The sequence below is a fragment of the Halichoerus grypus genome, chromosome 5 (assembly GCF_964656455.1).
Source record: "Halichoerus grypus chromosome 5, mHalGry1.hap1.1, whole genome shotgun sequence".
Taxonomy (NCBI): Eukaryota; Metazoa; Chordata; class Mammalia; order Carnivora; family Phocidae; genus Halichoerus; species Halichoerus grypus.
In genome coordinates this window covers 123,974,549-124,001,929 of record NC_135716.1, presented here as the reverse complement: position 1 = coordinate 124,001,929, position 27,381 = coordinate 123,974,549, and the positions used below count along the sequence as shown (strand labels likewise).

At 36.9% G+C, this 27,381-nt stretch overlaps 1 protein-coding gene across 1 annotated transcript in view; it reads left to right on the top strand.

Annotated features, from left to right (window-relative positions):
• GIPC2 (GIPC PDZ domain containing family member 2) overlaps nucleotides 1-9,433 on the top strand; it is a 74,355-nt gene extending 64,922 nt beyond the window's left edge. The window contains exon 6 of the mRNA XM_036113409.2: nucleotides 5,889-9,433. Coding sequence (XP_035969302.2) covers nucleotides 5,889-6,034 — 146 coding nt within the window. The 3' untranslated portion in view covers nucleotides 6,035-9,433. The remainder of the gene's footprint in view (nucleotides 1-5,888) is intronic.
• The last annotated feature ends 17,948 nt before the right edge of the window (nucleotides 9,434-27,381 follow it).

The window sequence follows — 27,381 nt, the reverse complement described above, 5'->3', positions numbered from 1 at the left end:
AATGCTAGATCTTGATGAACTCAAATTTAGGAGAACCACACTTTTCAAAGGGGAGAGTTTAAAATAGTCTTTAGAATTTAATTTTGGGTATAGGCCTTATAGTTAATTAAGTGTAAGTTTGGAACAGTTAAATTAGTTTTGTTCTTTTGTTATTAAATATATACAAGTATACATGGAAGAACAATAGATAGTGGAGTAATTCTAAGTGAATTAAGGAGCGGTTCTTTAAGAACCCATTTCTTTCACTCTGACAAATTCAGGGCACTAAACATTCCTCACAAATTCTTGTAAATTAACTTGTAATCCCATAGTAAAGTTAATTAATCATCTGTAGCAAATTCCTCCAATGACTCGGAAAGTCATTATCATTATACATGATTAGCAATGTGATCAGTCATCTAGGGACGTAAAGTTTAAGGAAAATAATTGAAGAATGTCAACCATTGTTAAATTAGGAATTTCTGTCATTACTCAGATCTGATTAGCATGAAATAGAAACCACAAATGTGACACTGATTCAACAGACAAATGAATATATTTGCTTGTTTTTATGTCTCAGTGTTCTTAGCTTTCAGAAATGTTAAGTCTTAAGGCAGATTGCAGTGACATCATGTTATTCTGGAGTTGTTAATATAAATTTACATTAAAAAGTGAAAAAGGTAATATGGCAATAAAATGACTAAAACCAAAACACTATCTTCACAAAGCTTTGGGGTTGTATTTACCATTTGAAAATGGAAAATAATTGAAATGAGTTTAGGAATTAACCTTGCAGGTGACAGTGCTTTTTTTGGTTGTAAAGTTAAGCTGTGAACTGACTTTTCAACTTTTCAACATGTGTTGCCTTGGAATGTTATCCATGGTGGAAAAATGGATTCTGGAAGATTGAGTCCTGTAACATATTGTAGGAGATTGACCTAACTTAATGAAAAAGTTGTATCATATAAGTTTCCTCATGAATATTTAAGGCAACTGTGTTAATTATATATAGAACTATAATATGTCCTGATGATACCAATTTAGGAGTTTGGAGATCATCCTAGCCATGTCAGAATTTTAGGATTTCTAATTTATTAAGAGATCCAGAAATGTGTGGAAAAGAAATTTGAATGATAGATCTAAGTAATTTTTTCTTATAAAACTTTTTTTTAGCTCCTTAAAAAAAAATACAATAATGGCATTTAAATAATTACATTTCTTCTTAGGATGATTTTCTTTCTTCCATGAATTCAAAACAGTGAATACTGTAGAAAGTCACCTTCTCAGATAAAGCCAGTGATTTTGGAAATAGATTTTCATTAACAAAAAAACCATATTCAACATTGGTCGTGTTTTTGATGTTTGACTCCTGAGTTCTTTGAAATGGATTATTTGTGAAAAGTCTATGGGAAATAAGTGCTAAAGATCTCTCTTAGAAGGAGATACAACGACAGACGGTTAACAGTGGTTAACAATGTTTAGGACTAATCTTTATTTAATCCGGCTGTGTGTCATTTTATAGATTTGAAAACAGATTCAGAGACGTTTGGTTACTTGCCCAAAGTCAGCTTACAAATTAAGAGCTCAGATTCAGATCTGGGATTTTTTTTATACCAAGATTTTTCATCTGCAGTAGTATCTTATGTTTAAAAGTTCTGTTTAAGTATTTAAAAACTTAGTGGGAAATATAGATTGACCTATATCACCAAAATAAGTTTGTTGTTGATAAATGATGTAAAAATTGTTCAGTTGCGGAAATGATAAAAAGATATTTTCAAAATGGCCAGTAGAGGTCAGCACTTAGCTGCTAGATGTGGTATAACACGTCTATTTCAGTGGATTTTTTTTTTTTTTTTCCGGCCAGATTGCATTTGGGTGTTAAATATTACTGCAGTGTATTGCAGATCCATTATAGGTAAAAAGCATTTTAGTAGCTGTCATATTAATGTGATATAACTTAATAAAAAGTGCTTCTTTTTGCTAAAAGCTTCATTTTGCTTTTCTCTTAAAGATACAGTCTTTAATCAAAAAGGATAAAATTATACCAATTTACTTCTCCTTTAAGAGTGTTCAAAATATGTGTTTATACTTTATTCATTAGCAAAAATTTGTGCATGTTTTAGTGCGTGCTCCATTCTTAATTTCTTTGAAAATTCATATAGCAGATTCCTTACTGTTTTTTAAAAGATTTATGGAACACGGTGTTACATATAGTATTTCTAACACCTTAACAAAGCTGCCTAGTTGGTATTTTTGTTACTTTTAGCAGATCAGGAGTTCCTTGAGGGCAGATACTGTACTGCTTTTAATCTCAGCTCCTACGACAGTACTTCTCCTAGAGTAAATATTTGGTAAATGTTTGTTGACTGTGTGTTGAGAGGCACAAAAATAGTGAATACACAGAGTATGAGTCCTAACTTCATAAGTTTGAAACTTTAGCCCTTGGACAAATTATTAAAGTTTGAACCTTAAATTCCACATCTTTGTAAAAGGGGTATAATAAAAACCTCAAAGGGTTGCCAACACATTAAATGAAATAATATGTATAAAATTCCTGTCACATCATAAATAATAGGTACAGCTATTATTTTTAGTGATGATCACTAATAATTATTACTAGTAATAATGGTAGTGGTAGTAGAGGTAGGACTGTATACTGGAGGTCTGACCAACTCTGGGACTGTATTTAGTGTGGAAGTTTAACTTTTCTGCTGTACCAGCATGAGTGCCTGAGTGAGATTATACAGTTTTTTGGATTGTGAGGTTGTGGTATGGGCATCTGAGACCATCATTTTTCTCATTTTGTAACTAAGGAACGCAAGCCAGAGTTTGCAAGTCAGAGTAGGCAAGGTCCAGAATATATTGTTCCTGGGCTCAGTGCACTACACAATGCTGCTGAGCTTCCCGAGGTCTCATACAGCCATGTACCAAGTTATTTCTTATAGTCAGGCAGGTGTGTGTATGTGTGTGAGTGAGTGATTGGCTGACTCATTGTCCATCAGTGAACATCTGATTCTGGTCTTTGTGTCCCCCCAGCATTTAAGAGCGTCATTCATCTGCACTGTTAGTTTTTGCTTCTGAATGTAGATTTTCTTATATCTTCTGTGTGCATCTTCTTTCTTCCTCTGCTAGATTGTATATCACCCACCTGTTAGTATAATCTTTAGGTAACTGTCTCAACAAATGCTATCTGTGGAGCCTATGAGAAATATTTAAAATGGTAGGCTTAGCAAAATTCTGAACTCGAGTCCTACTTTTGCAATCTTTAAGTTTTGGTTACTCTTTTTTCCATAGCCTGGCTATAGGACCAGACCTCTAGGTTTTGCTTTCTCCAATGCCTGTTAACTGTATCAGTATAAAAATTATTTAAGTATAATTACAAAGCCGCCTCCTGTCCTGTGCATCTACCAGCATGTACAGTGTATAAGACACTGAACTGGTTCCTATGGGCATAAAAGACTGAGTAGGCTATTCAAGATCTGTTGGGAGTTTATTCAAGATCTGTTGGGAGTTTATTCTTTTTTTTTTTTTAAGATTTTATTTATTTAAGAGAGCATAAGCGGGGACAGAGGGAGAGAGAGAAGCAGATTTCCTGCTGAGCAGGGAGCCTGTCACAGGGACTTGATCCCATGACCCTGAGATCATGACCTGAGCCGAAATCAAGAGTCAGATGCTGAACCGACTGAGCCTCCCAGGCGCCCCTAGGATGTGAACATTTTTAAGGATTTTGATAGTACTGATTGTCAAATTATTTTTCAAAAGCTAAGTTTAAGAAGTCAAGCCTGTGTGTATCTGAATATTTGCTTCACTATATCCTGGCTAGCATTGGTATGCCATTTAAAATATATATAAAAGTTGTAATAAACTTGGCCAAACCCTTTGGAGCTGAAGCTGAAGGCCTTCTTCCTCTTTGAAGTGTTTGTTTGGATTGACAGTAAATGTAGAAGCTTTTGGGTCAGGGCTGAGGCCTGAGGCAAGATAAGAGAGAGAGGAATAATGATGAGAAGGAATCCATTCCTCCTCACTCATAACTGCTTTTTATTATTATTATTTTTTTTTTTTAAAGATTTTTATTTATTTGACAGAGACACAGCAAGAGAGGGAACACAAGCAGGGGGAGTGGGAGAGTGAGAAGCAGGCTTCCCGCTGAGCAGGGAGCCCGAAGCGGGGCTCGATCCCAGGACCCTGAGATCATGACCTGAGCCGAAGGCAGATGCTTAATGACTGAGCCACCCAGGCGCCCCTCATAACTGCTTTTTAAAAGTATTTTTGAAGCAATCTTAAACATTGAGAAAGGTTATAAATACAGTACAAAGACTTTTTCCCCTTGAGCATGGGAATAAATTAACAATATTTATTGCCCCCAAATAATTTAGTGCATATTTCCTATGAACAAATATATTCTCCTAGCTTACCACAATATCAATTACCAGGAATCATGAAATTAACATTGATACATTACTATCATCTCTTATTCATATGTTATGTTTCACTGAATACCTTAATATCCATTATAGCAGAAGAGCATGTTCAAAATCTTATGTTACTTTTATTTATATCAATTTAGAACAGTTTCTCACTCTTGATTTTAATGACCTTAATGCTTTTGGAGGGTACAGCTGTTATTTTATAGAATATTCCTCAATTCCGATTTGTCTGATTTTTTTTTTTTCCAGAATTACGTTTAGGTTATACCTCTGGCAAAAATATCAAATGTGATGCTATATTCTTTTCAATTACATCTTATCAGGAGGCATAGGAATTTTTCTATTTCTGATATTGTTCATGTTGATGACTTACAGTGGTATTTGCGAATTGTCTCCACTATAAAGTTATTCTTTCTGTAGTAAGTATTTGGTGGAGAGAGATTTTGAAACTATGTAAATATCCTGTTCCTCATGATCCTACCTTCCTTCTGTCCATTTGTCAGTCAGTCATTACTTTGGGCCACATCTCCTCCTTTCCCTTTAACCTGTGTTAGTACAGAACTGTTTGAGACAAGGCACAGTCCTTAATGCTCTTAAGAGCCCTAGTGGATTTTAGCTGAAAGACCAGACTTCTTGGTTCATTCAGAGAAATCCTACAACTGTTGATTTGTTCAGCCTTAACCTGGGAGGAAAGGAGATGTTGAGCTTTGGTGTTTCTTTTTTACCTGAAGGTTCTTTACCCAAGTCCTAAATCACACCCACACTGTCTCTTTCCAGTTGCTGGTGCTTATAAGGGACTGAGAACAAAACAGCTGAGCCTCATGGGCTCCCAGCCAGTTGGGGCAGGTCCCATGGGAATGTGTACTCCTGAAGATGCTGGTTCTCCAGACATAAGAACTGGGGCTTGGCAATTTACTAGAAAAACAGAACAAGAGCACCACTTTCACTTTCTATCTCAAACTAGAAAGGGGCTCAGGAAAAGTTACCTTGATTCCATGAGTAGACCGATATCATCTTCTTCTCCCTACCTTGATTTTCCCATTGCCAACTTGTATCCTTTGTCTTTGTTCTTTGGAGGATCGGGGAGTACTAGGTTCCATCATAGTTTGGTGTGGGGTGCTGGTAGAAGGGGCAGAGAGAGCTAGTGACTGTGGGCAGGTGGAAGAGGGATGATGTACTCTGAGATTCCTGGCAGGGTTACCCACAGGGTTTCCTTTCTGGAGCCAGAGGAGTACCAATAGTTCTTGACTGATGGGTTCCAAGGTAGAGGAGAGGCCAGGGGCAGCAAATCTGGGTGCAGTGGACAGACTGTTTAAAAATGTATTTGCTACCCTGATAGATGATAGTATGTTACTGTTATAGCTTGTACTACAAATAGATCTATGCATGTTACATTTAGAAAGTAATTTTCCTGCTGCCATTTTTCTCAGTTCTCTGATGCTGTCTCATGTATCATTAATATTTAAAAATTGTTTTTGATAGCTACCACAATATTTGAAGCTGGAAAGGACAAAGGTAATCCAGATGAATTTGCTGTGGCACTCGACGAAACTCTCGGAGACTTTGCGTTCCCAGATGAATTTGTCTTTGATGTTTGGGGAGTCATTGGTGATGTGAAACGAGAATGATGATGACATGGATGATCCATCTCTGGAGAAATGAACCATTCTTTTTTAAAAAATCCATAAGATCTGTTTTTAGACACTGTTACAGACTCTGGTTTGGTCTTATGTGGGTCTTATTTTGGTTTGTGGGTACCTTTTAATGCGGTTGCAGATGTGGTATGCTTAAATCACCTAAAATATGATCAATTTTAATATTCATTCAAGAATCTTTTTAAAGTAAGTTTTAGGGAGTAGCTCTAGAGAGAGAATTTTGCTCCCTATTAACATCCGTGTTTTCTTTTCCACATGTAAGTAGCTGATTGCAGTAGCTCTGTAGCTCATTTTTAATATCTTAATGCAGTGAAACTGGAATTAGAGTATGATTTGCCTCTGAGCATCTTCATTTTGTTATACCAGCCTGATCTGGGTATGTTCAGGAAGTGAAGTGTGAATTATGACCACTGTGGGTCTAGAAAGCATTGTTTCTTTAATCCACTGAGTAAGGGGAGGACGATTCCTAAAGCCTCTTGATGTCTATGGCCTACTTTCTTTATAAAACAAGGGTTGATTGACTTTTATTTTTTTGCTTCTTTGTAATTCCTCCTTTTAAAAAACTTGTTAAAATCTATTATACTGTGTATGTATTTGCCTGTGTGGAAGAAGGGTGGAAAAGGCAGATAGGGTAGAAACCACTTAAATTTGATTTTTTTAAAGCAGTTCTTAAACCATTCTTTTTCCACTCATACCCACTTTTATGTTACCCTTTATAAGCACTCCAGGGAAGGTTTTTATAGTCTTTGTAGAACTTTTCTTTTGAAAGATATTTACTCAGAAAATAACTATGTTTGAGAACATTTTTTTTTTTTTTTTTTTGGGTGAAAGAGCAATGCTTTTAAGCCCCCTAAACTTTAGAGGAGATACTATCAGAAATCAGTTTCCCCCAGTGGAAATGAAGGAGGACGGGAGGAATTGAGAAAATATATTAGTCTATTATTTTAGAGTTCTAACATACTTTCTCTAAAACCTTACATTATTGAGAAAATTGAGGGCAAATGACTGTCTTATCACTCTTGACATTTTATGGATGTCAGAGAATAGAAATGAATGGTTTCAACATAGATCACTTAATAAGGCAGTGCATGGTTGTGACCAAGCATTCTTCTAAAGTGTTAGATGGAAAATGCTGTGTGCTGCCATGGTAATCAGAAATAATGACCCGCGAGGGCTGTATTCCAGGAAATCAGGAGCAGTTCCCTTTTCATGGTGAGTTAATGCTTAGATAACTGTTGTTTTCTGGTGCAACTTTACTTTTACTGACATCCACTCCTCTTTCACATAAGTATAATGCTTTGAAGCAGATACTCTGTCTCATTAATCTGAGACCTGTACAGAAGCCCTGTTTTAGTCATTAATGTGTAACTAAAGGAGTTTATAGAACATGGATTGTCTTAATGCGCTTGCCCATCATTTGCAAATGGGACCCAGCTCAGGCTGTAATTTGTTGTTACTTGTTTCATGGATTTCTTTTGGAGCTCCCTAAATATCTATTAATTCTTTTTTTAAAAAGTTTTTAATTTTTAATTTTTATTTTAAGGTATCTACCGATTCTTAATACCACCTCTCTTAGAAGGACACACAAAGAAAAAGTTGATACTTTGAAAGGTGAGAAAGTTGAGGCCCATAAAAGCACTTTAGCTTAACAAAAAAAGTTTCCTGGCACTAGATGTTACATTTGAAATGATGAGTCCTTATTTATTGTTGATATCTTTTTCTCCTTCCTTTTTGGGCATGCAGGAAGATTGACACTGATTCTCTGTGATTTATGGAATTTCATATTCACAAACTGAGTTGTGCTCACCATGATTTTTCTGGGATTTTGATGTGTAAGGTACAGTGTCCATGTGTAACTCTACTTGCCTGTTAGGGTTAAATAGTAGTTATCATCATTCAGGGCTTCACCTGGGCACAGGTACTTTAATCCTAATAGGTTTTTCCTTGAAATGTCTTTGTCTCTCACCTCTATTGCTAAGCTGATAACAAGGTCAGTTTCTTTGTCATTTTGTTCCCTCCCTGAAAATGTATCCGTTTGTGAACTTTGTGCCTTTCGGTAACTCTTGGTGCACAGAAAGAGCAGGGTCTCATTTTAGTTGTCACCGTCTACAATGTGGGCTACCCTTCTGCTACTACAATGAGAACAGTCTTTTTTTTTTTTTTTTTCCATTAAACATGCTATTTCATTGATACCACCAAACATTTCCAGAAGGCCTCTCTCATTTTCTTTTGTTCTACAGGAGTTTTTTCCCCCCAGTGGAGGAGGATTATTTTATTCTTGATTTCCCTCCATGCAAAATTGCATCTTTCAGGGGCCACTAAGCACACACTGTGTATTTTCTCTGTGGCAGAGTATGCAGGTGGGGACTGAATGTTGGGCTCGATGGGGCTTTGAATATTGCTTGCCCCTGATCAAGTGTACATATTCTGATGATTATAAATAGGTACATTTTGGGTTTCTGTGATGTTTCAAAAATATATAATTACATGATGTGAAACTTTAAGAATTCAATTATAAGAGCAGTAATCAGTTAACCTCTACTTGGGACGGCTGTATCCAATATTGTAATGTAAACAGGTAATTAGAAATAATTTTGCCAAATGACTAATTTGCTGTATTTCCCCCTATAACTTTAACAAATAGAGATTTACCAAGTGAAGCACACTTTCTTTAGGTCCATGTTATTGCTAGACCTTCATCAAGTCTAGAGGGAGCCTTCCTGGCATCCTTTAGTTATCATTGCCTATCTAGCATAGAAGCAAAATGAATTTCATCTGCAAATAGAGTTTTCAAAATAATGGTTCTTCTAAATAGGGCACAGTTATCTGCCAAAGATGTAAAAGATCGATCATATAATGACCCTTTCACCCTCTGATACATCTAAAAATATATGGATACTGATAGCATTGTTATTATTCTGCTGGAAGTAATGGGTTAGAAGGACAGTCGGTGTTTTACCCAAGCTATGAGTGAATAAAAAGATAGGAGATGCTGTTCAGCTCACTGTCCCAAGAACGAGGGCTCTGTGTAAAATGCACATTTATTAACTTCTTGACACAGATTGAAAGGGACATCAGAGTAATTACAAGTCCCTTACACATATCATGGTTATAAAATGTTTCTAAGATTGTGAAGTGTACAAATGGCACAGTCTGTCCCTACCTCTTACCTGAAATCCTACTTCTAAGAAATGACTCATGGTTATTATCTGCTGGGAGGGTGAAAATTGAATGTGACATCTTTATCTCAATTTGAGACATTAAGCCTCTATAAAACTTACGTATAGCCATAGATATTTTTAAAGCAGTAACAAAGAAAATAAAAGAAACTTTCTGATAGTTTTAAATAAACATTTTATATTTTGAACTGTTCATGCCATGCAATGATATTGACTATATGTAGGTAAAATAATCTGTTTTTTGGGGGGAAAAACACTTTTGTCTTTTGTAAAAATCATAGCATATACTTTAAAATGTTTTTTGAGATTGAATTTTGGAAATTTATTAATTTGTGAAATTATAACATATTTTATTTAAAACACTATTTCTACTTGTAGATTGTATAAATGTTTATGTATTGATCAAAGTGAATTATTGTAAAGGTATAATTTATAATATTTAAAATATAACTCCTTAAAATAACCTTTTCATGAAAAAAATGAATGTTTTTATGAAAAAATTTGGGGTTTTAAATGTTTGGCTTTTTAATTTTATTTAAATAAATGATTCAGGGGATAACATGTAATTGTTTAGGCCTCTATTTTTTTTTATTTTTAAAGATTTTTTTTATTAGAGAGCACGGGGTGGGGGATGGGCAGAAGGAGAGGGAGAAGCAGACTTCCTGCTAAGCAGGGAGCTAGACATGGGGCTCAATCCCAGGACACTGAGATCATGACCTGAGCCGAAGGCAGACGCTTAACCAGCTGAGCCATCCAGGTGCCCTGACCTTTATGTTTTTAATACATTTTTGATATATAGTTTTTTCTCTGTGTATTTCATATGAAGTATAACCTCTAAGGTCTCTTAGTTTTAAAATCACAAAATTATATGTTTTGATTCAGTAAAAATATATGAGATATGCACTGCCAGAGTACTCTAAGGTAAAATAGTCATAAGCTATTTCTGTTTATAAAATAGAGGTTTACCCGGGGTGACATTTTTCTTCTTCATTCAGCCAATTTTATGGCAGTAGTTTCCAAACAATACTGTGTAGAAGAAATATCAGCCTGTGCTCTTAGGTGGTTATGCCTTTTGGATTCATTATCTCCTTGATGCATTTTGAAGGCCCTATCAGAGCTATTAGAAATCCTTAAAAATATGCTAATTCCATATGTTTGGGGGTGGGGTCCAGGAATCTGCATTTTGACCCATCCTCCAGATGATTCCAATGGAAGTGAATCCTAAACCTTTACTTTGAGGTCCCCGACAGTCAGGAGCAGCACTGGGTAGGAACAATAGACATGACTTCAAGAACTCACCATCTGTCAAGATAGAGACTTAAAAGAGTTCTCCAAGAAAATTAGGTAAGTGCTAAAATGGATGTAAAACCATATGGGAAGAAGCTATGTATGACAGTAAGATTCCTTTTAATTTTACCAAGTGGGTGATTTTCTAAATGTAAATTGGTATGCTAGAAGAATTTGTTCTTGGAGAAGTAGACTTCCCAATTGGTGCACTATGGATTAATCCATGTGATAGTTTTGCCTTTGTTTACATGCAATATTTGATGCTTAACATTGATACAAATAAATATTGGCTATTTATCTTGCCCTTATTAGGTATTCTCTTCTAGTTTTGTAGATGAGGATCCTCTTAGACAATGGTTTTTATTTTTAATTTTTAAAAAAAGATTTTATTTGAGAGCATGAGAGGAGAGGGTCTGAGGGAGAAGCAGACTCCCCACTGAGCGGGGAGCCTGATGTGGGACTCAATCCCAGGACTCCGGGATCATGACCTGAGCGAAGGCAGTCACTTAACCAACTGAGCCACCCAGGCGTCCCTAGACAATGGTATGTATGTATGTATGTATGTATGTATTTATTCATTTATTTATTTAGGTGTTGTCCACTTCCTATAGAACATTTCCAGTTTTTTAAATTTTTATTTTTATTTTTTATGTTAATCACCATACATTACATCATTAGTTTTTTTTTTTTTTTTAAAGATTTTATTTATTTATTTAAGAGAGAGAATGAGCTAGAGCATGAGAGGGGGGAGGGTCAGAGGGAGAAGCAGACTCCCCGCTGAGCGGGGAGCCCGATGTGGGACTCGATCCCGGGACTCCAGGATCATGACCTGAGCTGAAGGCAGTCGCTTAACCAACTGAGCCACCCAGGCGCCCTACATCATTAGTTTTTGATGTAGTGTTCCATGATTCATTGTTTGCGTGTAACACCCAGTGCTCCATGCAGAACGTGCCCTCTTTAATACCCATCACCAGGCTAACCCATTCCCCCCTGCCCCTTCCCTCTAGAACCCTCAGTTTGTTTTTCAGAGTCCATAGTCTCTCATGGTTCTAGACAATGGTTTTTAGAGTGGAATTGACATGCATGATAAGATTGATCTCTCTCAATGGGAGTAACCTCAGGGGATGCTGTGGTTTTGATTATGGAGAATCTAAGCTTGTAAAAATGCTGCTTGAAGTCTCCTTGTGTGATTTTTCTCTTAGGTTGCTTCATGTAGGGGGTAGAGTGGATACGATTCATGCTTTATTATCTTATGTGTCATCTAAAAATATGTTGGAAATAATATTTACTGTTAAAACAATTGTAGATCCAATGAATTAATTTAGTTTTGAAAAGGTGGTTTCTCTAAGTTAGAATTTCTGCCGCCCTCATTCAGATGTTATTATAAAAATAATTTGATATAATTTTATTTTTATGGCTTTCCATGAAAAGTAAATAGAGATATAAAAAATGAAATACACCAAACTCTTTCTTCCCCATAAAGCAAAAGGAAAACTTTTCTCTTCTGCAATGGCACTGGAGAAAAATGAGGAAATAAAATCCTGCAAAGTTTAAGAATGGTGGAAGAACCATAGGATACCTTAGCTTTGGGAAAGGGAAAATGGGAACATTGTATCCATCTTCCTGCAATGTCCTTCCCTCTTCTCCTGGCTCTTCTCTACCTATCCTTCATCCATGGGGTTCCCCAGGCCTCAGACATGGGTTCTGTCCCGGACTCCACCCTCTTCTTAGAGCACTCATCTCTTCCCATGGCTTTAAGCATCTTTAGTTACAACTCCCAAACATATATCTCCGGTTTGGATCTCTCTTCTGAGCTCTATACTCAGATATTCAACTGCTTCCTTGACATCTCCACTTGTGTGTCAGAACTTTAACATGTCCAGGATGAAACTTAAATTTTTTTTTAGGAAAGGGAGAGGGACAGAGGGAGGAGGAGAGGGTGAATCTTAAACAGGCTCCATGCCCAGTGTGGAGCCCGACGGGGGGGCTCGATCTCATGACCCTGAGATCATGACCTGAGCTGAAATTGAGTGGGACACTTAACTGACTCCACCCAGGTGACCCCCCCCCATTTTTTTTGTCTTCTTCAATTTTCTCTGACAGAAAGTGGCATCATAATTCACTGCTTCTTTCTTCACCTACTATGTCTAATTCAGCAGCAAGTTCTTTTTGTTGTCTTTCTAAAAATGTCTCCCAAATATCTACTTCTTTCTAGTTTCAGTGTTACCTGTTTAATCCATGCCTCCTTTCCATCTGGGAGGCTGCTTCAGGCTCTGCACTGCTGTCCCATCTTCCACTCCTGCCTTCCTCCACCTGGTGATGCGAGTGCTCTGAAAACGCTGATTGCAGGACGTGAGTGCTCAGCTTTCTTGAAAATGAAAACGTCAGGGTCTCATTGTTTTCTTCTCTGGAGGGACTTAACCTTATGCTCATTTTTGTCTTTGAGGGAAGCGGCACTAGTTTTTGGAAGATTTAGCTTCTGCTAAAGGGCTCACAGAGACTAAAGGCTATGGGGGGGGGGGGAGGTGTGTGTGTGTGTGTGTGTGTGTGTGTGTGTGTGTGTGTGTGTAAGGGAGAGAGAGATCTTTAAAGGTCCAAACAGGAAGATTGTGCCTTGTTTTCCTGCATACTTGTTATTGCTGGGTGGAGTGCTTAGACCAGCCAGAACATGAGCCTTCCAAAGATTCCTGGTGTCTCATCATTACAGAGGCAGTAAAACGCACAGTGAGCGGTGGTGTTTGAGTACCCAGTGCCCTTGTGGAAGCTTGAGTCATTGAGCAGAGCCCATCAGCCTTCAGAGAATCAGCACTTCCCATCCCCTATTTGTTTCTATCAGTGTTTGTCCATAGTTTTGCCTATTATTGTCCAGCGAGGACAGTCACCACACCAGCCCAAACCTCTGGCTTATTCCTGTGGATGCCCTGTTCTTGGATCCCTTTTTTTTTTTTTCCCTTTTGGAGTGTTGGGGAAAACCTTTGCTTTTGTACTAAGGAGGCTAAACTGAACCAGCACAAGAGCTTTGACATGAACATGGGCATTTTTCTAGATGCTAATGGGATCACACCACTTCCCTTCCAGCTTTTTATAGTGACCTTCAAAGCCCTACCCATGTCATTACCATGCTCATCTAGCTCTGTGCTTTGGTTACATTGAACTTACTTTTCACTTCCAAGTTCTTCCTTTCTTAGAGCTTTTTCACTTGCTGTTTTCTCTGCCTTGAACCCTTCCTCCTATTTGCATGGCCAGGTCCTTGTCATCCTTCATTTATTAGTGTAAATGCCACTTCTTTGGCAAAGATGTTTTTGACCTTCTTCCTCTCCATATTCTTGATTTCAGCCCTTGTTTTTTTCCATCCTAACTCATCATTTTAAATTATTAGTTTTTATTCTATATTTCCCACTTGAATATCAATTTCTTGGGGCTAGGGTTGTTTATATCTCTCCCTGTTATATCCTGGGCACTTAGCATGGAGCCTGGTACATATTAAACACTAACAAAATAATCATTAATGAGGAACTTCGACAAATATCTGTTGAGTGCCTACTGTGTGCTCATTTGCTGTAAGTAGATCAACTCACCTAATCTTCAGCAACCCCCTGGGGAAGGTAATGCTTATCTTCATTTTAAAGATGAAGAAGCAGGTCCAGAGAAACTAAATAACTTGCTCTAAGGCACGTGTTTGGTTAGTGGCAAAGACAGGACTTGAACCCAGTTTTAAGTCCTGAGCTCTCTCCCAAATTGATCCTGTTAATACTTTACCAGAGCAATGTTCTGAGTCACTCAACTGAAGAAAGCTGTGGAGGGGATTAAAGCTGCGAGAACAAGGTTATAGATTCAGTTAGCTGCTGTTGTCAGCCTGAGTAAGGGAATAGCTACTCCGAGGTTAGACCAAGAATCAGACTTAAATGGTTAAGTGATGGATTTTAGGTTAGAAACCATGTGCTAAAAGATTTTAGTGGTTTTTTAGATTAAAAAAATTTAACTGGCAGCAGTTAAGTCTGGATTTTTAAAAAACATTGTAGTCACTGGCATAGTAAGTTCTTTCTGGTGTAACTAAAGAAAAAAAAAGATTAAGAAAATTCTTGACCATTTCTTAGAGAATGAGCATCGGTCTTAGAAATCCTTCAAATCGGTTAAATGACTTCGTGGTTCAATTGTTTTGACTTGGGTTGTGGGTATTTTGCTTCTGGAGTCATTATTGTTTATGTTTCAGAAAACTAAAGGGTGATTACTGTGTTCTTTAGTTCTTTTTTAATATTGTGAAACAAATTTGAAAAAAGCTGCTTGTTATCGAATGCTCTGTGGGCCATTTACTGTTTGAGAATGTAATTAGCATTTGAGGTTTCATGGAGCATGGAATCTCATCATTAACCATTTTTAAGACTCTAAGATACTTGAGTTCTGAGAAATGAATTGGAAAGTTATATTGCTCAGAAAGTCCATTTCTGGACAAAAATTCTAATTTATAGCCAAAGGGGTGAGTTTACAGAGATGATTATAAATACCCTGAGTATGTTCCCTATTCAATTCTTTTCTATACAGAAGAGTGGTCACTTTCAACATATTAACTTATGAGATGGTGAATAGGGAATATTTGTGAGGCTTCCTGTGGTAATTTAAAAAATGAAATCTGTGTAACTGGTAATTTAAAAAATGAAATCAATCATGTACCTTTCCAGAGGATCAAATATTCACTTGTAATTGGGACAGGTTTATTGAATTCCTATTTAAATGAGGTCCAAGGGAGTGCCTGGGTGGCTTAGTCATTAAGTCTGCCTTCGGCTCAGGTCATGATCCCAAGGTCCTGGGATCGAGTCCTGTGTTGGGCTCCCTGCTCAATGAGAAACCTTCTCCCACTCCCTCTGTCCCTCCCCTTGCTTGTGCACTTTCTCGCTCTCTGTCAAATAAATAATCTTTAAAAAAAATAAATGAGTTCCAAGATGTGCCTGTGTGACTGTCGGTTAAGTGTCCGACTCTTGATACCAGCTCACGTCTTGATCTCAGGGTTGTGAGTTCAAGCCCCGTGTTGAGCCTTCTTTAAAAAGAAAATGAAGTCCGGGGCGCCTGGGTGGCTCAGTCATTAAGCGTCTGCCTTCGCTTCAGGTCATGATCCCAGGGTCCTGGGATCAAGCCCCGCATCTGGCTCTCTGCTCAGCAGGAAGCCTGCTTCTCCCGCTCCCACTCCCCATGCTTGTGTTCCCACTCTCGCTGTCTCTCTCTGTCAAATAAATAAAAATCTTAAAAAAAAAAAAATGAAGTCCAAGGAAATTCTGAAGAAGATATACTGACTGAAATAGAGATAGGTGGCATTTTCAGGACTGATCATTCTAAAATTCTATGGAGTATGTCTGCGACTCTTCTTTTTGACTTTTTTGATAAACATTGTTAATCACATTGGTGTAATCTTTTAAGATAAATTAATTAGCTTCCGGAAGGATTCCTCCAGGTGATCTGATGCTTAGAAAGAGACTACCCAGCTCTCTACCACCTTGACACTTCATGGCAGAAGGGAATTCACTAGGCAGTTTAAAAAATTTACCTCCTCTGACCAGTAGGTGGCATTGCTTGCCCTCATGGCTGCCTCTTTTCTATCTGCTTCTTATGTAACCCTCAGTACCAAGTCAGGTATTTTATATTCTTGTATCTGTTCCGACTTGTCCAACTTGATTTTCGAGCTCATTTGTGATTTCATTAAGAATAATTTTTTGACAATGGAAGTGTCTTTGAAACCTAGATAGCTTCTCAGAATCTTGGAGTTTATATCATATGGTCTGGGAGAGTGTTCAGAGTGAATGACTAATTCTACAAAACCAACCAAGGCTCTTCTAGATCTGAGAGGCAAAGAAATGACTGAGCACTGAAGTACTGTAGGAGGTGATTATGGTTAATATCCTGTGAAAGTTATAGACAGCTTCATACCAAGCATAAAATTAAATAGGTACATTAAAAACTTTAAAACTTTACTCATGACTTCAAAACTTTTAGACAAGGTTCAAGCAAACAGTTAATTGTGAATTTGTTCTTTGCCTGAATAAATCAAGCTGAGCTTCTTTGCATTTAGTAATTAATATTGTGTGGATGATTCATATCATGAAAAGACCTTCTTTCCAGTGAGATAGAATTCTGGCCAGAGATTGATTCATATACACTCAACAGTTGCCAGTTGAACTAACTTTTCTTCTCTCTAATGTTTTTTACATTTAAGTAATTTGCCAATACTTGTGAGGTACAGTATTTTGTATTTATCATAGGATATTTTCCCCTTATTGTATATCCTATCTATTATCAACTGATGTTATTATCCTATCTATTATTAACTGATGTTATTCAGGACACTCATTAACTACAGTTAAATGACATTTGCTAGAAACAGAGTTTTTAAAGTTGGAATTATAAATTTTCCTATAATCATGATAATCTAGAACTGCTTCCTTATAGACCATGCTTGTCAATTCAGGTCCAGGGTCTCTATGAGTGATTTCCTGCTGCTGTATGAAGTAGAGTTGCCCATGAAAGAAACAGCTGAATCACACATCAACACACTCAATTAAAAATATTTTATCTGGGCTTTATAACTGGTCATAGTATAATAGAGGCTCACAGGGAATAGCAGAGATGTCAAAGCAAAGAGGAAGTTGGAAGGAATCAGTGGCTTCTAGAGAATTTCCCTTTATTAGACCTCCTGAAAAGCCCTGTTGTAAGCATTAGTCTTATTTTAAATGTCCAAATTCTTCATGTTGCTTTGATAGTAAGGATTTCATAATCTCTGGAGCTTAGTAATTGATTCCAGGAAAAGCATAGACAATTAGGGGGTGAATGTCAGCCATTAATCTATTGTTAGATTCCTTAATGTAGCTGATTTGTGGCTCATTTTTTGCACTTCTGTTTATTTCCTCTGTCCACAGTGTTTTATTAATATGGCATGTTCCAAATGGTTGAAACCAAATATCCAAACCAAATGTTGCACTTGGATTTCACTAGCCTGTGAAAGACCATGTCTCTGATTGACACTCGTAGGAGTCTATTATGTGCTTCATTTTCTGCAGATCTGGAGGATTATGGTTCATCTCTTCAAGCTCTCCAATTCGAGCCTCCGTCACAATTGCCTTGGAGAGAGTGTGCCTCTCCTGATTGATGACCTGGGACCTCTCGTTGTCCTTGGGTCTCTCTAGGTTGAATTTTATGTAAATCATCCTATTAAGATTCAGTTAGAGAGAACACAACCCGCTGTACTGTTTTACACAGAAAGTGATGTAATATGGGGTATCAGGCCCCAGAATTGTTAGGACTCAAGAGAAGTCTCTAAGCTGAGGAGGCAGACACAAGGATGAAGTCCCAAAGCCTTCCTCCCTGGCTGGGTTGCTGGTGGAGCTGCTGCCATGGTTAGGAAGCTGTTTATGTTAAATCTGTAACAGCTCTGGGGCCATACCACATCCGCTGTATCTGCCACAGCACAAACAATGCCATGTGCCCTGCTTCTCTCACAGTAACCTGCTTCTGAATTCAAATCTTGAGTGCTTGTGATTGGCAGAACTTAAGTCCTATCCAGAATCTGTAGCTGCAAGGGACTCTGGGGGAAAAAGTTTTTTGTCCATTGTAGAATCAGAAGGATAACACAGTGAGATTGGAATAGATGTTGAGCAAGCCAACCCACGATATTTGCTACTACCAATAGTCTGTATTTAAGTCAGACTTCTATTTAAGCAACCCAACTTCTCTAATTGGTAAAACAAACAAACAAAAAAACAAACCAGCCAGGCTTTTTGGCATGATGCATAGTAAGCAGATAGCCAGAACATATTTATATAGATTGGTAAACTAGTTTTTGAAAATCTATGCTGTCTTCTAAAAATAGAATCAGTAATTTAATGAATAAGAAATAGCATGGAGGACATTAGGAGAAGGAAGGGAAAAATGAAGGGGGGGAATTGGAGAGAGAGATGAACCATGAGAGACTATGGACTCTGAGAAACAGGGTTTTAGAGGGGAGGGGGAGGGGGGATTGGTTAGCCTGGTGATGGGTATTAAGGAGGGCATGTACTGCATGGAGCACTGGGTGTTATACGAAAACAATGGATCGTGGATCACCACATCAAAAACTAATGATGGGGCGCCTGGGTGGCTCAGTTGGTTAAGCAACTGCCTTCGGCTCAGGTCATGATCCTGGAGTCCCTGGATCGAGTCCCGCATCAGGCTCCCTGCTCGGCGGGGAGTCTGCTTCTCCCTCTGACCCTCCCCCCTCTCATGTGCTCTCTCTCATTCTCTCTCTCTCAAATAAATAAATAAAATCTTTAAAAACAAAAAACAAAAAACAAAAACTAATGATGTATTGTATGGTGACTAACATAACATAATAAAATTAAAAAAAAGATAGCTAATATCTTTTGTTGAGGCTTATGTGAAAGTTGGTGAAATATTGGACATAGGATAAAACAGTACCACCTAGCAGATCCTATTGCCTTAAGACAAAATAATCTATGTTAGAGGATTTTGTTCTTGAAGACATGAAGTAAAGGTGAGCTTTGTAGATTAATTGTTGAGTTGCTTGGCGTGAGGGAGCCTGGTGGTGCACTCCTTTCTCTGCATTTCTCTTTGGTGTGTTATGGCACATTTCATGGCTGCTTATGAGTTGGGGACTCAGTGGGCAACCATCCACTGTATTTTTGTTTCCTTTGTATTTTACTTTCTCTACTGGGTGACTGGAATGTTCCAGTTTTCTTTTCCTTTAAAAAAAATCCTTTGTTCCTACACAAATGGTGGTTCGCTTGAAATAATTTTATTAGGCCTACTTCATTGTTATAGAGTGTCTTGGTGCAAAGGATATAGACGAATCATATTAAGGAACTAATAGACTGTTAATTGATCTAAATGAACAATGGCTTTTTTGCCTCCCTCTTGTTTATTTTTAAAGCATCTTTTCAATGAATTACATATTTCTTTCCAAATTGGATTTTATAAGCAATGCTAAACGGTAGTGATTTTTCCTTTATTTGTTCTAAGTACTGATCTAAGTGAATACGTATTCTCCTTTAATTATTTGTCACTGACTCTTAATTAGTATAATTCCATCCCTGATTGTTTGGTTGTTGAGGTATTAGTTTACCATTCTCATAATATGATTTTTACTTTTGTTTAAAAAATTGTAGATAATTGGGGCACCTAGGTGGCTCAGTCGGTTGAGCACCTGACTCTTGATTTCGGCTTGGGTCATGGTCTCAGCGTCCTGAGATCAAGCCCTGTGTCTGGCTCCATGCTCAGTGCAGAGTCTGCTTGAAATTCTCTCTCCCTCTCCTTCTGTCCCTTCCCCCTGCTCTCTCTCTGGAATGAATGAATAAATCTTTAGAAAAAAGTTTAGTGTTTTAAATGTTCTGTACACTGAGAAATTCATGCTACTGAAAATGTCTTGGCTCTAAGATATAAAGGTTCATGAAAATATCATTGTTATATCATTTAACATGCTACAAACAAGCCCTGCACTTAGAATTTTATTTTGGCTAGAAAATGTTGTAGAATGTATAACATTTTCAGTTTTTAATCAGCCTATCCTTCTTGCAACATGGTGGTAAAATCTTTTGTATCTAGTAGCATCAGATTCTTTTTCCTTCTTTTCCAATTCAGACTCTTTCATCATCTACAACAGAGAAAAATAATTAATGCATGTAAACATATCAAATTAATATATTAAAGAATAGTAGAGAAAAATGGCTCATAACAGGAGACAATATTGCATAATGAAATATTGCATAAGGAAACGGGTTGAAGTCCTATAGACTTGGATGCTAGACTAGCTCCACCACTTACAGGTTGGATAAATTACTCCCCCAACATTCCTTTTCTTCATGTCTTAAAATGGGAATAATACTACTTGTTATTGAGGTCATTGTAAGGATCACATTAGATAATACACCTAAAATGCTTGGCATATTATCTGGAACATAGTAAATATTGAATTTATTTATTTATTGTTGTTGATATACATCCAGGCAGAATTTTCACAAACTGGTGGAGAGGTTTCTGAATATGATAGGAGCTAGCTAGAAGTGCCTGATTTGCCTTCTCCTACCTTCCCATTTATTTATTTATTTTTTAAAGATTTTATTTATTTGACAGAGAGATAGCAAGAGCAGGAACACAAGCAAGGGGAGTGGGAGAGGGAGAAGCAGGCTTCCCACGGGGCAGGGAGCCCGATGCGGGGCAGGGAGCCCGATGCGGGGCTCGATCCCAGGACCCTGGGATCATAACCTGAGCGGAAGGCAGACGCTTAATGACTGAGCCACCCAGGTGCCCCCTACCTTCCCATTTAAATAATCTTGAAGAATGTGGAAAACTTACTTAGCAACAATCTTCCCTACTTGAGAAGGAATTTCCACCATAGGTACAATATATAACTTTCTGGAAAAAAAATTACCCAAATGGATTCAATGTGAGTAGAAAACCTGAATAGTCCAGTAACCATGGAGGAATTCCCTTAACCTACTAAATGATTCTGTGCAGACAGAAAAGATGAGTTTTTTATTTTAGAAAAAGACAGTTTCCATTTTATAACTGTTACACAGCATAGACACACCATGCTAAAATTTTATCGATTACTTTACAAGTGTAACATAATACTGCTATAAAATTTGGTAAGATTTGAATACTTGAACAGAGATTTAGATACAAAGATGATTATCATGATGGAATATCATTAAAATACTGTATGCAGGGGCATCTGGGTGGCTCAGTGGGTTAAGTGTCTGCCTTCTGCTCAGGTCATGATCCCGGGGTCATGGGATCGAGCCCCGTGTCGGGCTCCCTGCTCCGCAGGAGAGTCTGTTTCTCCCTCTCCTCCCTGCTCCTGCTCTATCTCTGTCTCTCAAATAAATAGATAATATCTTTAAAAAAATTGAAAAAAAAAATAAAACGCTGTATTCAAAAGTCAATGTCATGAGAAAATGTATACTGTTTATTTAAAAGGGAGGGAACATAACTTTATATTCAGTAGGATCCATTTTGTTAAAAAACATTTTGGTTTAAGTTTTTGTTTTAATTCCAGTTAGTTAAAACACAGTGTTATATTAGTTTCAGGTGTACAATATAGTGAATCAACAATTTCATATAACACCTTGTGTTCACCACAAGTGCCCTCCTTAATCCCCATCACTTATTTCTCCCAGCCCCTTGCACCCTTCCCCTACAGTAACCATCAGTTTGTTCTCTATAGTTAAAAGTCTATTTCTTGGTTTGTCTGTCTGTCTCTCTCTTTTCCCCCTTTGCTCATTTGTTTCTTAAATTCCACATATGAGTGCTTAGCATAATACACTCTAGCTCCATCCATGTCGATGCAAATATCAAGATTTCTTTCTTTTTTTTATGGCTGAATAATACTCCATTGTATAAATATACCACATCTTCTTTATCCATTCATCAATTGATGGACACCTGGGCTGCTTCCATAACTTGGCTATTATAAATAATGCTGCTATAAACTTTGGGGTACATGTATCCCTTCGAATTAGTGATTTTGTTTTTTTTGGGTAAATACCAGTAGTGCAATTGATGGATCATAGGGTAAATCTATTTTTAACTTTTTGAGGAGCCTCCATACTCTTTTCTATAGTGGCTACAGCAGTTTGCATTCCCACCAATAGTGCAAGAGGATTCCTTTTTCTCCACATCCTCACCAACACCTGTTGTTTCTTGTGTCATTAATTTTAGCCATTCTGACAGGTGTGAGATGATATCTCATTATAGTTTTGATTTGTATTTCCCTGATGATGAGTGATGTTGAGCATCTTTTTCTGTGTCTGTTAGCCATCTGGATGTCTTTGGAGAAATGTCTGTTTATGTCTTCTCATTTTTTAATTGGATTGTTTTTTGGGTGTTGAGTTTTATAAGTTCTTTATACATTTTAGATACTAATCCTTTATTGGGTATGTAATTTGCAAATATCTCTCCCATTCCATAGGTTGTCTTTTAATTTTGTTGATTATTTCCTTTGCTGTGCAAAAGCTTTTTATTTTGACATAGTCCCAATAGTTTATTTTTGCTTTTGTTTCCCTTGCCTCAAAAGACATATCTAGAAAAAAGTTGCTACAGAGTAAAAAAAAATATGAAAAAAGGGTAGTATTATAAATACTAACAATAGTAAAATCTGGGCAGTACAATTGTTCTTGTACTTTTGTCTGTTTTCCAAATCTCAACAATGATTATATATTATTTCTAGAGTCAGAAAAAGAATGTTATTCAAAAAGAAGACAGTGGCTATATCAAAATGTAGTCATGAAAGATATAATGAAACTGATAATATTTATGAAAAAAGATTGGTTGGACAATTTCGAATGGTTAACTTTGTCGTCAGAGAGCTTTGGGAAGTCTCTCCTTTAATTTTTTTTCTTCATTTTCTATTTAGCCCCTTAAAAAATTAAAGATTTTTTAAGCAAATGAATTGTATCTGTTAGAAGTTGTGGAGGAACTGAATTTGGAATTTAACAGTGTTCTCTAGGTGATGAGTGGGCTTTCTGTTTTAATTTTTTGGTCTGCTTCCCATAACATGACAAAAATGGAAGAAGGCTGATTTATTGAAAATTCAAAAGCAAGTAACTTCTATCAAAAGTTTAAGGTAGGAACACAAAGTCAATAATTAGGAAATGTTAGACATTTAAAAAGGATTTAACGAACTGAGCCACCCAGACACCCCAGCTAAAAAGGATTTAATATAGCAAATAGGAAAATTCAATATGTAACTTGGATTTTATGTTTCCGAGTTAACAAATTGAATTTAGAGCTATAGAGATATCTATTTGCACACAATAGACACTCAAATAGTACATGAAAAAAATTTGTTTGAAAGCTATGTTAATTTATACTCCACTCACCTCTTCCTCCAAAGAGATATAATCTGAAGAATTCTAGAGTATTTGTTGTCCTTTTTGTTCTTAGTATTAACAGATAATATCCTCTTTACTGTGTAAGATCATTGTAGCTTTCTCAGTATTCTACAACTTTTAAAAAATTTGAGAGAGTAAGAGAAAGCGTACGTGCACAAGCAGGGAGAGTGGCAGCCAGAGAGGGAGAAGCAGGCATCCCGCTGAGCAGGGAGCCCGATGGGGGGCTCGATCCCAGGACCCTGGGATCATGACCTGAGCTGAAGGCAGATGCTTAACCGACTGAACCACCCAGGTGCCCCAATATTCTACAACTTTTAAAATCATTGTACTTGAGGGGCACCTGGGTGGCTCTGTCGGTTAAGCATCTGACTCAGGTCATGGTCTCAGGGTCATGATATTGAGCCCTATGTTGGGCTTCATGTTCAATGCAGAGTCTGCTTGAGATTCTCTCTCTTTTTCTCTGCCGCTCCCCCCACTCACATGCATGCTCTCTCTAAAATAAATAATAAATAAAATCTTTAAAAAAAAGATTCTCTCCCTTTGCCCCTCCCCACCCTGCTCTTTCTCTCTCAAAAAAAAAAAAAAAATCTGTATTACTTGAATTTCAAAATTTGGTATTATAAGGATTGGTATTATAAGGATTATTCAAAGATTCTGTTAGGAATTTGTGGATAATATTGGTCACATGTATTAAATGCTAGCAATAAATATATTAATTGTAGGTTTTACTTTGAGAGGAAAGAAGAAAACACTGACTTTTAAATAATTAATATAATAATTTAATAAAATATTCAGATTCTGAAGATACTGTGAGGGAAAAATTACTTGAGATTTTAATACTCAAACATTGTTAAGATTTTATTATGCATACTTCCAGTAGTATTCCTATTTGTTTGCTTACATATTTTAACAAATTGTGATCATGCTCTATATATTGCTTTAGATCTTGATTTTTTTGCATTTAATAATATAGTAGGTGTTTCTAATGTCATAAATGTTTTTATATTCTATTTCTAATGTCACAACACAGTTTTAATCATTAAGTCTTATTCCCTCTGATGACTATATCATAATTTATATACATTGAAGATTGAGGTTTTTAAAATAGCTTGTCAGTATTATTAAATAACATGGTGATAGAGTTTTTCTTTTTCCATTAAGGGAATACAAAATCCCTGAAACACACATTAAAAAAAAAAAATCCATCAATTTATCATTAGAAAAATATTTTTAAATTATTTTCTCTAAAAACCTAAGGTGTAAAACAGAAAACTTGATTTTTGTTATATCTATTTTTATAAATTTATAGTCTGTGAAGGAGGATACTTGAGAGAATGGATTCTAAGGTATCTTAGAGAAATTATAAAAAGGTTAATTAGAAAGAATAATGTGGTAGGCAGACTTCTAAGATGGTTCCCAATGATTCCCACCTATTGGTATTCATGTCCTTGTATAATCTTCTCCCCTTGAGTGTGGGTTGGACTTAATGACTTGGTTATAAGCAATAGCTATGGCAACGATGATGGCTGTCACTTCTGTGATTCAGTTACAAAATATGGTGACTTCTATCTTGCTAGAAGATCGTTTTTGTTGTCCTCTTGGCCTGCATACTTTGATGAAGTAAGCTGCTGTGTGGGAGAGGCATGTGTGACAAGGAAATGAGAGAAACCTCTGGCCAACAGCTAGCAAGGAATTGAGGTCTGTAGCCCAACAGCCTGGGGGGAACTGAAGGCTGCCCACAAGCACTGAAAGTTTGGAAAGTCGATTCTTTCCCAGTTGAACCTTCAGATGAGACTGTAGATCCTGGGCCAACCGCATGACTGAGAGACCATGAAGCACAGGATCCAGATGTGCTGTGCCCAGTCTCACGACCCACTGAAACTCTGAGATAATAAATGTGCATTGTTATAAGCTGCTTAGCTTGGGGGTAAGTTGTTATATAGCATTAGAAAGTAATACAGATTTAATTAGAAAGAAGGGGCAAGAATAAATTCAAAGATCATAGAAAAGATGCAGATATAAAGATCATAGGAAACACTGCAACTTTTACTCTTTCAGGTATCTTTAGCTGAATGGATAATAGTGACTGTGTTTTCTTTTTACAATTATTTTTAAGCTAGTTAATCAGGCAGCATTTCTATAGAAAAGTTAGCAAATATGGAAAAGTTCAAAGAAAAAGTAAAAGTCACACATAATTTTATCACCCAAATAGAACTACAATTATTATTTTGGTGTACAGTTTTTGGTCCTCTCTCTGTCTCTATAAAATCAGGACAATACTTCACTAATGTTTTATAATCTGGCTTCTAACCTAAACACATATTACATTTTCCATTTCGTATTCTTCCACACATCTTTTAAATGGCTGTATAGTTGCCCATTGTATGATATATTACAATTTATTTAATGAAACATCTATTATTTGCCACTTACTACTATATTTTAATAATGAAATTTGGACTATCCCAGAAAATCAAGGTTACATGGATAACATTTGTGTTTTGTTTCATGCTGTGCTTTATTTCAGAGACGTAAATGATACATTTTCAGAGCTAAAGGAGGACATAATTTTTAAAGCTAGTTCTGCCAGGCAGACAGCACATTATTCTCCAGAAGATCTCATCAGGGCCATTTCCGTCCAGTGTTAAACAAAAAGGCTTAGATAATTTAACGAAGTGACTGACTAGTGGAAATAAGCTTAAGAAGTGTTAAGCATCTATGACCTCATTTAAACAAAGCCTTAGTTGGACTGCAGGAGAAAAGCAAATCATCGTTTGAAATATAGCTGTTGTAAGGAAATGGAGAAATGTTATAATAAAATACTGCATCTGTTGGCCTTAGCAGACCCGGAAGGATCAAGCCGCTGACCTTTGTCAGTGGGGGCGAGATCTCACCGTGGGTACTAGAAGCAGCAGGGACGCACGTCATGACCACGTTTCACATTTAATACAGAAGTAGTGCACATAGCTTTTTCAGCCTTCTTCCTTACAATTTATAATCTTGCCTCTCTCTGTTGTCTGAAATCAGTCAAAAAATAGTTGGAACACTTAAAAAAATTTAAATAACTATCTTCCTAAATGTTTCATACTTCATTGGTTTTTGGCAAGTCATTCTTTTTAAATTCAAGCTGCAAGTAAAATTGCCAATAACTTAAATGCTAAATTCAGTTTCTTTTTTTTCTTGTTTCCAAATACATTTCACTAAGCATAAGGATTGAATTAGCAAAATATGGGTAGTCCTATGTCTGATGCAGTGTTTTGTCTAGAATCTAGATTATGTATTAACCCCTTCTCCAGTCCTAGAGATTCTACGATTTCATTTATAAGAGTGATTAGAAAAATTACTGTGTGACTTCTAACACTTGGGCTAATGATTTTCATTCCCCTCTGACCATGCCTCCTTTCGATGAAATCTCTCCTCCTGTATTTGCTTTTTTTTTTTTTAAGAACTTATTTTTAAGTAATCTCCATACCCAATGTGGGGCTTGAACTCACAACCCCCAAGACTTGCATGCTCTACCGTCTGAGCCAGTCAGGTGCCCCTCTGTTTGCTGACTCTGTGTCCACACGGTTGGCTGTGCCTGTTCTCTCAGATGGAATATTGGACTTTGGAGGATCTCAAGGCACTCTTCTCAGATGTGAAGATCTGGACCCTGTGTTTTAGGCTGGAAGTTCTGCCCTTGCTCTGAAAGCTTTGAGACAACAGCTTTGTTTAATGGCTGCTTTACCAACTTCTCTGGTTTATGAAACTTTTGGGTTTCTTCCCAGGAAATGTACTATACAAAGTGAAAAGGTTTTTAGATTGCTATATATATATATAGATGTCTATGTGAAAATTATTGTGGCTTTAAAGGAATGTCTGACCTCTTATTGCATTGGAATTCCCATAATGCTGTGCATAAAGTGAAGCTGACTCTGCATTTCTAATCAGAACTGAGATTGACATATATCCTAGTGTGTATGTTTCAAAAAAGATTTTTTTTAAG